The following is a 12,896-nucleotide window of genomic DNA, read 5'->3' as shown; positions in this document are numbered from 1 at the left end:
GTATGCCTTACCCTCCCATCAGTCCCGTCATCCTTGTTTGTATGCTTTTCTGTGCAATCGTCTGTGTGCGTTCGCCAATGTGTGTGTGTGTGTGTGTGTGTGTGTGTGTGTGTGTGTGTGTATGTGTATGTGTGTGTGTGTATGTGTGTGTGTGTGTGTGTATGTGTGTGTATGCGTGTTACGCTCAGGTACGCCCGTGGCAGTATCATGCGATGATGTGTACATATGTGATTACCGTTGTGATCGGAAAAAGAGAAAGTTCACGGCAGTACACAAATCACCTCATTACAAGTGAGTCACAATCAACCTTGCTCTCTTGGCACGCGCCTAATTTGATACACGTCATGTGTGCAAACTTGGTACACCCGATATACCCGAAATTGGTACACCCCAAGTATGCAAGTATGGAACAGACCAGGTGGACCAAGGTTGGAACAGACCAGGTGCCCCAAGGTTGGAACAGACCAGGTATTCCAAGATTGGAACAGACCAGGTATTCCAAGGTTGGAACAGACCAGGTATTCCAAGGTTGGAACAGACCAGGTATTCCAAGGTTGGAACAGACCAGGTATTCCAAGGTTGGAACACGCCTGTGTTTAGTGATGGATTGGTAGAATGGGAGAGAGGTAGAGAAGGAGGGAGAGAGGGGCGGAGGTAGAGAAGGAGAGAGTGAGAGAGTGAGTGAGAGAGAGTGTGTGTGTGTGTGGGGGGGGGGGGGGGGTATGTATGCGCATGTGAGTAGTGACGCTATGCAGTTGCTGGTGGAGACTTTAGCATGTCTCAGTGCACGCACAAACACTCTAGTCCCATCCAACGCAGCAGCATAGACATGATTATTCACGCTGCTGTGTTGGATGGGACTGGTTGTGTTTCTTTGGGACGGGTAACATTGGTATGGGACTCTGTGTATTTGCAGTTCGTCAGGAGACGGTATGCCAGTAGTTTGTGAAGAGATGGCATGCCGGTACACCCGTACACCCGTACATCCGCACACCCGCACACATGTACACCCGTGAACCCCTACACCCGTACACCCGTACACATGTACACCCGTACACCCGCACACCCGCAAACCCGCACATCCGTAAACCCGTACACCCGCACACCCGTAAACCCGCACACCCGTAAACCCGTACACCCGTACACCCGTACACCGGTAAACCCGCACACCCGTAAACCCATACACCTTTACAGTTCATGGACCACGGTCACTGGTGTTATTGAATACTACCACAGCAGCTGTACCTGTCAATCAGCTGTACAAACTCTATTGAATACAACCACAGCAGCTGTACCTGTCAATCAGCTGTACAAACTCTGTTGAATACAACAACAGCAGCTGTACCGGTCAATCAGCTGTACAAACTCTGTTGAATACTACTACAGCAGCTGTACCTGTCAATCAGCTGTACAAACTCTGTTGAATACTACTACAGCAGCTGTACCTGTCAATCAGCTGTACAAACTCTGTTGAATACTACTACAGCAGCTGTACCTGTCAATCAGCTGTACAAACTCTGCGTCAGGCGAAATAGCACGTCATCGTACATTTGAGATCAGCGGGAAGAAGATGACGACGTCCACTAATTTAGTATCTGTGCACACGAATCTGCTGTGTGTGTGACTCTGTGTGTCAGCTATGATATCATCTTCTGTGGTTCCATGCCTAGCATGTACGTCTGAACCATCCTGCAAAGTTTGAATGACGTAGGTTGAGCGATCGCTCCGCGAAATATACTTTTTGAAATTCTCTTCATAGTATATCTTCCACCATTGAAATTTCGAATTTCTTGCTGAGAGGGGTGGCTTGCAACCTCGATAAGGCTCCAGGCATGCTTTGGAGCCATCTCCTGTTGAAGTAGTGGCGGGGATCTGCCCTGCAACTGCTACAACAAAAAATGATTCGATCTGAGAAAGGGTGAGACCGCGAATCTCGGTTGAATATTGAGTATTTCAAGCCTTTTCACGACGAAGATGGAGTTCTTTTTGGAGATGGACGTCGCGGCAAAGGACATGGTGTCCGACGTCTGGCGTCTGGTGAAGCCAGGGATAATTTGTCCAGTCAGGTCGGCAGCCTAACCGTCGGTAAGCTTGTGTTTGGATCCCGTTCTGCTCGATGTGGTAGATCACAAACAATTTGATATCGCACAAATTGATCTCAGCATCGTGCGTACGGTATTTTATATTCAGAAAATCCCAAAGTGTCTCTGTGTGGCCGTCCTATGCCACGAGAAACTCCAATCAGGCTCCTATGTCCTCTGCCTTCATGATTGAATGTCCACTTCGTTTGAACAACGAACACAACAATCGAGGACGGCTTTGCAATGAAAAATACAGCTATACTGGAGCTGAAAAAAGAAGAAAAAAACGTGCTCATGATGAGACTCGAGTACACGCATACTCTCCCAGCAGGTGAAACGCAAATTTTTGTGAAAAATGCGTGACGCCGACTGACCAGTAATTTCGCCTGACGGTTGAATACTACTACAGCAGCTGTACCTGTCAATCAGCTGTACAAACTCTGTTGAATACTACTACAGCAGCTGTACCGGTCCATCAGCTGTACAAACTCTATTGAATACAACCACAGCAGCTGTACCGGTCAATCAGCTGTACAAACTCTGTTGAATACTACCACAGCAGCTGTACCTGTCAATCAGCTGTACAAACTCTATTGAATACAACCACAGCAGCTGTACCGGTCAATCAGCTGTACAAACTCTGTTGAATACTACCACAGCAGCTGTACCTGTCAATCAGCTGTACAAACTCTATTGAATACAACCACAGCAGCTGTACCGGTCAATCAGCTGTACAAACTCTATTGAATACTACTACAGCAGCAGCTGTACCAATCAGTTATCTGTGCAAACTCCCCACTAACAAGCACTACTCTCTATTCCATGCTCTGTTCTTTTACCCAGGTATCACTTCCACCCAACTCCGCTCAACTTCAAGTACAATGATAAACCATTGTCTCTCAGCAGAACTTTCCTGGTAAGGGGCCTTCCGTAAATACCGATATTTATTTAGAAACGAAAACTAGTCGTTTCTCTTCAACCCCCTCCTCCCCTCCCTGAGAAACGAACACATGCAAATGGTACATAGTATCGATATTTTTGGTCTTTTTTCTGGACATGCTCACGCATGCAAAACGTACATCGATATTTTTCGAGAAACGAACATGCGCTCAACTCCCTCCCCCTAAACGACTAGTTTTCGTTTCTAAATAATCTATATTTACGGATGGCCCCTAAGCATGATATCATCTTGGCTCACAAACAAACTAGTGATGATGTCATGCAACTTGATATGACATCACGGTGTTCTAATTCTTATTTAGCTGTGTCAGTACTTACCAACTAGATAAGCAACCTGCTGGCTTGGTTTCTGATTGCCAGGCAACCAATTGCAGGGCTGTAGGAACGATTCCATCAACGGAGAGGAAAGAGAAGGGAAAAAGGAGAAGGACAAAATGTGACGAGTTATGACTAACTGTCCACCAATGTACCCAGATCATATACAGTCATATGCGACAAAATGGCGCAAAGCTGACAAGGAGTCATAACTCGTAACATTTTGACCTTCTCCTTTTTTTACCATACTGTAAAAGCCTTATATATAACGAAGTGCTAATTCTAACAAATTATCGAGGAGAAACCTGTCGTTAAAATAGAAACCGTTAGACAGAAATCGATACTTATTGTTGCTATTGAGCGTTGGGAATGAGTGAGAATCGTTACCTTTGGTACACGTAAAGTGGTCAATTTTAGGAAATCGTTATAATTATATGCGCCTCGTTAGAATAATGGCTTTTACGGTAATTAAATTGGCTCACCGTCCGAGTTCAAAAGAGAAGGAAAATTGGCAATCTGTGCTAAGAAAGTTGTGATCAGAAGTGTAAAGAGGATCCCCGGTCTGGGGGGATTACGTCTGTCTGGCGGCATTCTTAGATCAGGTCTATTGCCCACTATAGTGTTCACTGCAACCAAATTGCCACCCTTGCCACCCTTGCCACCCTTCTATCTTCCCGCTGCAGCTCAATGAGTCTGGTGACCTGGTTGCCGCTTCATTGCCCGTTGCAACACCGCCATCATTGCCCGCTGCAACGCCAGTCCGAAGGTAACTGAACTTTATTCTTGCCTTTGTGCAGCTGTGGGCGTGTATCCGTCTGTCCGTCTGTTCGTCTGTCTCCCTGCTCGTCCATCTGTCTCCCTGCTTGTCCATCTGTCCCTCTCTCCATCTGTCTGTCAGTACATCTGACCGTCTGTCCATCTGTCCATCTGTCTGTCTGTCTGTCTGTCGACCTATCTGTTTGTCCATCTGTCTGTCTGTCCATCTGTCTGTCTGTCCATCTGTCTGTCTGTCCATCTGTCTGTTTATCCATCTGTCTGTTTATTCGTATGTCCACCTACCTATCCGTCTGTCTGCATTACCACTTGCTGGTGAGCATAGTGTGGCTTAAGGTGTACTCTCGTAGTGTTGTATTGTTGTGCAAAGTATCTGTCACCTGTGTCTGTGTCGGTATTGGGATGAATACAGTCTTTTGAAGCACTTTATGCAACACCTGTCGACCAATGATCTACTTCTCGACCGAATCTGGTTACCGATAAAAAGTCATTTTTGTCCCGTTGCCAAGGGAACTCACGGCAGCCATTAGCAGTGCACACAGAAAAACCCAATAGTGTGTATCAGATGTACTGTCTGATCTAGCAACTCACACTACTTGCAATAGTTAACCCCACTAAGGACCCCACCAAGGACGCAGTATCCATATCTGGCGGCTCATTTATTACTTGAGTCATCTAAAGTATCCCTTATGTCCGTGTGTGCGTGTGTACGTGTGTGCGTGTGTCCGTGTGTGCGTGTGTACGTGTGTAAGTGGTAAAGGGGGGGGGAGGGGGGAGTGGGAGGGGATGGGGGGAGGGGGTGTTAGGAGGGAGAATGCTACGACACAAACACCATGGCAAAGTTGTTGTTTGTAACCGGCTTTTAATGCCATATGCCTGATCCTGCTCTGGTCTGTTTTAGACACACACACCCACCCACCCACCCACACACACACACACACACACACACACACACACACACACACACACACACACACACTTACACACACACACACACACACACACACACGTTCCACCCTTAGTAGATGTTCCAAATGACGTTTTGGCTCTTCAGTGAGCTGCTCATCATAGACACTCGGAGTCTTTACACTCTTCAGTGAGCTGCTCATCATAGACACTCGGAGTCTTTACACTCTTCAGTGAGCTGCTCATCATAGACACTCGGAGTCTTCACACTGAGATACTGTTTCTCTTTATAATGATCAGAGTATCTTGTGACTGTCCTCAAAGTAAAGTAAGAAGAGGAAGCGCCCACACCGCGACGGCTGGGGTAGATATATCCACCAGCCGTACGTGACGGCTGGGGTAGATATGTCCACCACGTGGAAAGAGAAAGGAATTATCACGTACATCGTGGAGACGAATAGAGACACACACTGCATAAGTCCCCTGCAAACGAAAGCAATACGACTGCAAACGAAATCAATACGACTGCAAACGAAAGCAATACGACTGCAAACGAAAGCAATACGACTGCAAACGAAAGCAATACGACTGCAAACGAAAGCAATACGACTGCAAACGAAAGCAACACGACTGCAAACGAAAGCAACACGACTGCAAACGAAAGCAATTACGACTGCAAACGAAAGCAATACGACTGCAAACGAAAGCAATACGACTGCAAACGAAATCAATACGACTGCAAACGAAAGCAATACGACTGCAAACGAAAGCAATACGACTGCAAACGAAAGCAATACGACTGCAAACGAAAGCAATACGACTGCAAACGAAATCAATACGACTGCAAACGAAATCAATACGACTGCAAACGAAAGCAATACGACTGCAAACGAAAGCAATGCGACTGCAAACGAAATCAATACGACTGCAAACGAAAGCAATACGACTGCAAACGAAAGCAATACGACTGCAAACGAAAGCAATACGACTGCGAACGAAAGCAATACGACTGCAAACGAAATCGATATGACTGCAAACGAAAGCAATACGACTGCAAACGAAAGCAATACGATGCTGGCTGGGAATGAAGAAGACTGTATAACCGTAAACAGGACAAGTCATGGCAGTAACTATAGCAACTAGAGACAAGTCATGGCAGTAAGTATAGAACTAGAGACAAGTCATGGCAGTAACTATAGAACTAGAAAACGAATGACCTTGGACCTTTGACGCCCCATCTCCAGTGGAGATGATAGGCTACTGAGTTGGGCAGTACTTGATGTGACACTTCAAATCACCACTTCTCCTAAGCGCTCTGCCGCATGCGCAGTGAAAGTCCTTCGGTGCCGGGGGAGGAAGACGATGCTGATGGACCCGCCTGCGCCATTCCGGGCGATCTTGTGCGAGCCGCCTGCGCCATTCCGGTCGATCTTGTGCGAGCCGATACCACTCGGACTCCGGAATATCCAGTGAGCGCAGATCACCGACAATCGTGTCTCGCCAACGCTTCTTTGGCCCATGCCATGGTCTGGTTGCCTCGAGCTCCCCAAACAACACTTGTTAAGGAATCCGGGCCGCGTCCATACGGGCAACATGACCCAGCCAACGCAGACGGTACTCACGAAAACGAATGAGATGGGACTGGGTCGACGTAGAACGTACATATAGCAAGAAATTGTAATGTTGTCCGACAGCATCACACAGTAGCAATCACACAGTAGCAATCACACAGTAGCAATCACACAGGAGCAATACATACTACACACAGTAGCAATACATACTACACACAGTAGCAATACATACTACACACAGTAGCAATGCATGCAACTGTCAATGTATAGAGTGAAGGCGCATGCAATATCTAACAGTCTGTATCTATTTCTTGTTGTTGCTGCTGCTGCTGTTGTTGTTGCTGCTGCTGCTGCTGCTGCTGCTGCTGTTGCTGCTGCTGCTGCTGCTGCTGCTGTTGTTGCTGCTGCTGCTGCTGTTGTTGTTGTTGTTGTTGTTGTTGTTGTTGTTGTTGTTGTTGTTGTTGTTGTTGTTGTTGCTGTCAGAACCAGGACATTATCTAAGAGACGAACAGCCAAGGACTCGGCAAACCGGCTATCAGGAGATGAGGACAGAGGTTCGCACGGTATCATCACCAGTACACAAGAACGTGTCCACATCGTCCCTAGCAGTGATTGTTCTCACTATGCTGATTGCCTGACAGGTGATGATTCCTGGGACCAGCAGCAACAGCAGCAGCAGCAGCAACAGCATCAGCAGCAGCAGCAACAGCATCAGCAGCAGCAGCAACAGCAACAGCAGCAGGACCAGCAGCAGCAGTCAAAGAAGGAAGAGAGTAAAACAAATACCGTGCGTATTGATCCTAAGGAAGCAGATGGGGGCAAACGCAAGCGCTTACATGGTGTGACGGAGGCATTGGCACAATCCAATGGACTTGAATTGGACGGTGAGATCTTTCATTTTTCCCTTTTCTCCACAAAGAATATTGTCTAACTGATTCATTGTCATAGAGCTTTTCTGTGTGCGCATGCGTGTGTGGCTGCGTGTGTGGGGGGGGGGGGGGGGGAGGGGGTAGTCGTTTGTGTGTGTGGCTTTTGAATCTCTCTCCTGTTTAACCCTTTGGGTGCGCATGATGTGTATGCACGCGCCTGATTCCCATGCCGGTTCTCTGATGACGTGTTTACACACGCTTCGGCTTGCGTTGTGTATAGTGGTGAATAGACCAGTGTACATGTACAAACTTCCGTTACTCTGTGAAAGAGCGTCCGATCCCCGCAAAGACACACGGTTGGAAAGGTATTGAACAATCGGTTAAGAAAGGTTTAGCAGTGAGATACTCTGTGAGGAGTGTATGGGGATAGTTCATTAGCACTGCCACACAGTAACTGATTGCATACTAGACATGTTTATGAAGGCGGCAATCGCTAAAAACTGGTACGATCCTACCCTCCTCCGTGCCAGTGGCTCTGGACCTGCATACTAATCTTGTTGACCGATTAGCTGATTCTGGCTGAACCTAATCTTTTGTAATCAAGAATGCTAGTGAAACCTGTATGTATCCGATCCACTCTGTTTTACCTATCCACATTAGTATCGAGTATTACCTTCACGGGGGGGGGGGGGGGGGTGCATACGTGTTTATACGTGTGTGTGTGTGTGCGTGTGCATGTGCGTGTGTGCGTGCGTGTGTGCGTGTGTGTGTGTTTATCTGTTTGCGTAGGCGGTTCTGTTGGTCAACTGTTGATAATGAAATGATGTTGTACCCATATATGGCTGACTTCATTCCACTATCCATGTTTGACAATATCCTATGAAATAGATACCTGTCACCAGCATTGTCATAGCAGCTATCCATTTTCTCTTGTATTTTCTTGTCTTTCTCATCCAATCTGTGTGCAATGTAGATGATGTCTGCACAAGTTGGATGAGACCGTTTGGCTTAGGTCCATACTCACAGCGCCGTAAACGCATCCTCAAAGCCCAAAGTCTAGCTCAGGACTTCATTCTCCTGTAGTATGTGGTCGCTGCCTACACATGATGTGAAAGCTATGTTTTATCTACTGTTGCCAGTGTTGCCATGGAGATACTATGGTAGTCATGACACAAATCTATAGTTTGTGTGTAGGTATATTGTAAAATTTAGAAATGTTTTCCTGTGTCCCGAGTGCCTTGTACGCAGTGGCGGTGCGTTCTTGCAGAGAGACAAACAGTAAGGTAGAACAGAGACTTGTATGACGTTATTCATAGTTGCACAGAAATTGCGTTTCTCAGAGAACACATTGACGTTTATTTTCACCGTTGGTGACTATGTTAGTAAAGAATCTATTTCACATTGTGTGTATCGTATTGTTGTTTTTGTCCCAGTGCTTGTTCATGTCGGAGCATGGCTACCAGTGGTGTGTGCATCTTCCTGCCATAGCAGCAGTGTTTGTTTTAGGACAGCAGGCTGCGTTCGAGCCTGATTTAAACCTGGCTTTGGAAAAGTTTTTTTCATTCCTATCAGGTCCGGCCTCATTTTCTCGGTGCTGCGCTGATGAGCCCCCAAAGGACGAAACAGTTCTGTTTGCAGCTTGAGTAGAGTTGGGTGCATTACGTTGCCAAACCCCAATACTATCCACACTAGCACTGTGCATTGTGTTTGCTCTCTACTCTGTAGCATAGATGAGCATTGTACATACGCTGTAGCATAGATGAGCATTGTACATAGTCTGTAGCATAGATGTGCATTGTATGAATAGTCTGTAGCATAGATGAGCATTGCATGAATAGTCTGTAGCATAGATGTGCATTGTGTGATTATAGTCTCAGCCAAGTCATGCTAATGATATCGGTGTCTGTTGGTTCTGCCGCCTTGTGTAGTCTCAGTGACAAAATAATGGATGTGCATTGGATGTGGATGTGCATTGGACATAGTCTGTAACATAGGAGTGCGTTGTTTGTAGCATAGATGTGCATTTTACATGGTCTGTACTGTGTAGCATAGATGTGGGTTGTGTGTAGCATAAATGTATATTTTTCATGGTCTGTGGCATACCCTTATGAATAGCTGTGCTTTTTGGTCATGATCTCAGTGACATGCATGTTGCTGTGCATTGTACGTGATCTCAGTGACAGGGTCATAGCACCCGGTGTGACCGGCAGTCCGGCCCAGTCCAGCGGTAACCTTATGTCCAGCCATGTCCAGCTATGTCCAGACTTTGTTACGACAACTAGTCCACCCATGTTCACTGGTAAGTCATACAGATCTACAAGTTGCACAGTACTAATACTAGTAATAGGATCAGATTGAAAACCATGCAGCTACTGTCCCTGGTTGAAAACCATGCAGCTACTGTCCCTGGTTGAAAACCATGCAGCTACTGTCCCTGGTTGAAAACCATGCAGCTACTGTCCCTGGTTGAAAACCATGCAGCTACTGTCCCTGGTTGAAAACCATGCAGCTACTGTCCCTGGTTGAAAACCATGCAGCTACTGTCCCTGGTTGAAAACCATGCAGCTACTGTCCCTGGTTGAAAACCATGCAGCTACTGTCCCTGGTTGAAAACCATGCAGCTACTGTCCCTGGTTGAAATGCATGTACTGTCCTTGGTTGAAATGCATGTACTGTCCCTTGTTGAAATGCATGTACTGTTCATGGTTGAAATGCATGTACTGTCCCTGGTTGAAATGCATGTACTGTTCATGGTTGAAAATCATGTACTGTGCATGGTTGAAAATCATGTACTGTTCATGGTTGAAAATCATGTACTGTTCATGGTTGAAATGCATGTACTGTTCATGGTTGAAATGCATGTACTGTTCATGGTTGAAAATCATGTACTGTTCATGGTTGAAATGCATGTACTGTTCATGGTTGAAATGCATGTACTGTTCATGGTTGAAAATCATGTACTGTTCATGGTTGAAAATCATGTACTGTTCATGGTTGAAAATCATGTACTGTTCATGGTTGAAAATCATGTACTGTTCATGGTTGAAAATCATGTACTGTTCATGGTTGAAAATCATGTACTGTTCATGGTTGAAAATCATGTACTGTTCATGGTTGAAAATCATGTACTGTTCATGGTTGAAATGCATCATAATAGTAGTCCAGGGAGTCAGCTTTGTAACATATTAATTTTTATTATGTTACTAAGCTGACTCCCTGGACCAGTACCGATCGCATCACTGTACAAGTATTTGCAGTAATTTTGCACATACCCTTGCCTCTTCTTTTTTGAGCAATCTTTCTGGTTTGAGTCGAAGTCATCATCTGCCTTTGTTCAAAGCGAGCTGTCTTTCCCTGGAGAGATCTAGCGAGGCAGTCTTTCCCTAGAGAGATCTAGCGAGGCTGTCTTTCCCTGGAGAGATCTAGCGAGGTCGAGATACCTAACTGTTCACAGATTGAGTACATGCAGTACAGTACGCAAGAGATCCACAAAGGAAGTAAAATGCAGTACAGTAAGCAAGAGATACACAAAGGAAGTAAAATGCAGTACAGTAAGCAAGAGATACACAAAGGAAGTAAAATGCAGTACAGTACGCAAGAGATACACAAAGGAAGTAAAATGCAGTACAGTACGCAGGAGATACACAAAAGGAAGTAAAATGCAGTACACACAGTACAGTCTTATTTTTGAAGTATGTAGATCTACAGCGCTAGCAACTGAAATCCGACACACTGGCCTGAGCGGTGGGTTCGCTTTCTAGCGGTCTCTGTTTCGTAGTTTTACCATCGTGTTAGGTCTTAGCGATGTGAGCGCACCGCTCAGGGGGTCGGATTTCAGTTGCCAGCACTGTACTAGTTACATGTATTCGCACTACTACTTCCAGGTTCCAGGGTGTGCGTTTGACGCCGGGCCGTGCTAGTCCAGGGACCAGGGCTGCAAATACATGTGCGCCATGCACTCGTATACACTTGGCCACTAGCCCCCCTTTTTTTGAAAGCCCAAAGAAGAAAATAATTTTTACTGAACACCCACACCGCGCCGGGCCCATAGCAAGGCCTTGACAGATTATGCTAATATTTTCGTGAAATTATGCTTTTCGCATTGCTGAAAAAATTGCAGAATTATGCTATTTTTATGCTAAAAGTTATCATATTATGCCGCATTATGCTCACATATGCTGCTAATGTATAATGGTTCCGTGCAAAATAACATGGGAATTTTTTTGTAGAGGGCGTTGTACTGTAGTAGCAAAAGTTCAACGGGGTCAACGCACCGTCCGACCTACATTAGTAGCTACGACCGTCACTGATTGTAGTGGACTGGACATGTTATCAACGGAGTCGTAAACCTATGACTTTCTGGTGCATATACTTGTACTTGTTCTTGTAGAATATGTACAACTGTATGGAATTTGATGCGAACATGCGAATTATTCCAATTATATGCGATTCGTATGCAATTTGCCTCGAGTTATGCGATTATTCGATTTTGGTAGGAATTATGCGAAAAATTATGCTAGCATAATCCGTCAAGGCCTACCCATAGCTGCCTCGGAAACCACCAACGAGTTTATGGAGTCTCATGTAAAATTGTTGATAGGTCACCGGGTCTGTACGTAGACTACTCTACTACTAGTAGGTCTACCTGCGTAGTTAGTTCTACGCTGGAGCAGCTAGTCTGACTCTCAGACCATGACCTTCATGACTGTGTTGTGAGTACAGATCGCCTGGCCGCGGGAGCAGACTGCACCAGACTGTCCACAGTGCACCAGTACATAGTGGTCATGTACGTGTGAGTGTAGTGTAGATCGCACGTGTTGTACATGTGACAGTGGACGACTGCATGCACCAGACTGTCCACAGTCAGCATGGTCAGTGCACTAGTGGTCATGTAGATCTACGTGTGGGTGTACGACTAGTTAGTGTAGATCGCACGTGTTGTGACTGTGGACGACTGCATCAGAGTAGACTACTAATACAGTAATCGTACTATGCTGAGCATCTTGTTCAAGTAATAATAGTTGTTGCCGTCTCTACAACAGTACAAGTCTAGGTGACTGTGATTTCTTGCTCGGTCACTAGTCACTGGCAGGTAGGGATGTAACGCTGCATTGGTGGTAAATAATAATAATAATAATAATTAGCAGCAGATGGTTTGGGCTGTCGATGCACTGGCCAGCCGCCTAGGTGAAAGAGGTTATGTTCGCACCGCAAACTTCAGACTCTGTGTGTACGAGATGCAGCATTTTATCTTCAGAGTAGATCTGCGTGCAGTTGTTCATGTTAGCACCTCACTGTTCTCACTACCGAATGAACAGGGCATGAACATGGACCTCACGAGACAATCGTAATGCAGTTACTTACCGCCGTCAGCGTGGGGTTGTGAGTCTTGTGACTCCTGTGAAGTCTTGCGCCCAGCG

At 45.9% G+C, this 12,896-nt stretch overlaps 1 protein-coding gene across 1 annotated transcript in view; it reads left to right on the top strand.

Moving 5' to 3' along the window:
* The window catches only part of LOC135826835 (uncharacterized), a 63,093-nt gene extending 54,202 nt beyond the window's left edge, over positions 1–8,891 (top strand). Inside the window, exons 28-32 of the mRNA XM_065339437.1 lie at positions 189–291; positions 2,925–2,997; positions 4,040–4,122; positions 7,091–7,491; positions 8,450–8,891. Of these exons, the coding sequence (XP_065195509.1) occupies positions 189–291; positions 2,925–2,997; positions 4,040–4,122; positions 7,091–7,491; positions 8,450–8,559 (770 nt within the window). The 3' untranslated portion in view covers positions 8,560–8,891. The remainder of the gene's footprint in view (positions 1–188; positions 292–2,924; positions 2,998–4,039; positions 4,123–7,090; positions 7,492–8,449) is intronic.
* Positions 8,892–12,896: the final 4,005 nt, after the last annotated feature.

Source organism: Sycon ciliatum, chromosome 10, assembly GCF_964019385.1.
Source record: "Sycon ciliatum chromosome 10, ocSycCili1.1, whole genome shotgun sequence".
NCBI lineage: Eukaryota > Metazoa > Porifera > Calcarea > Leucosolenida > Sycettidae > Sycon > Sycon ciliatum.
The sequence above is the reverse complement of the archived record's forward strand: the minus strand, read 5'-3'. Positions and strand labels throughout refer to the sequence as shown.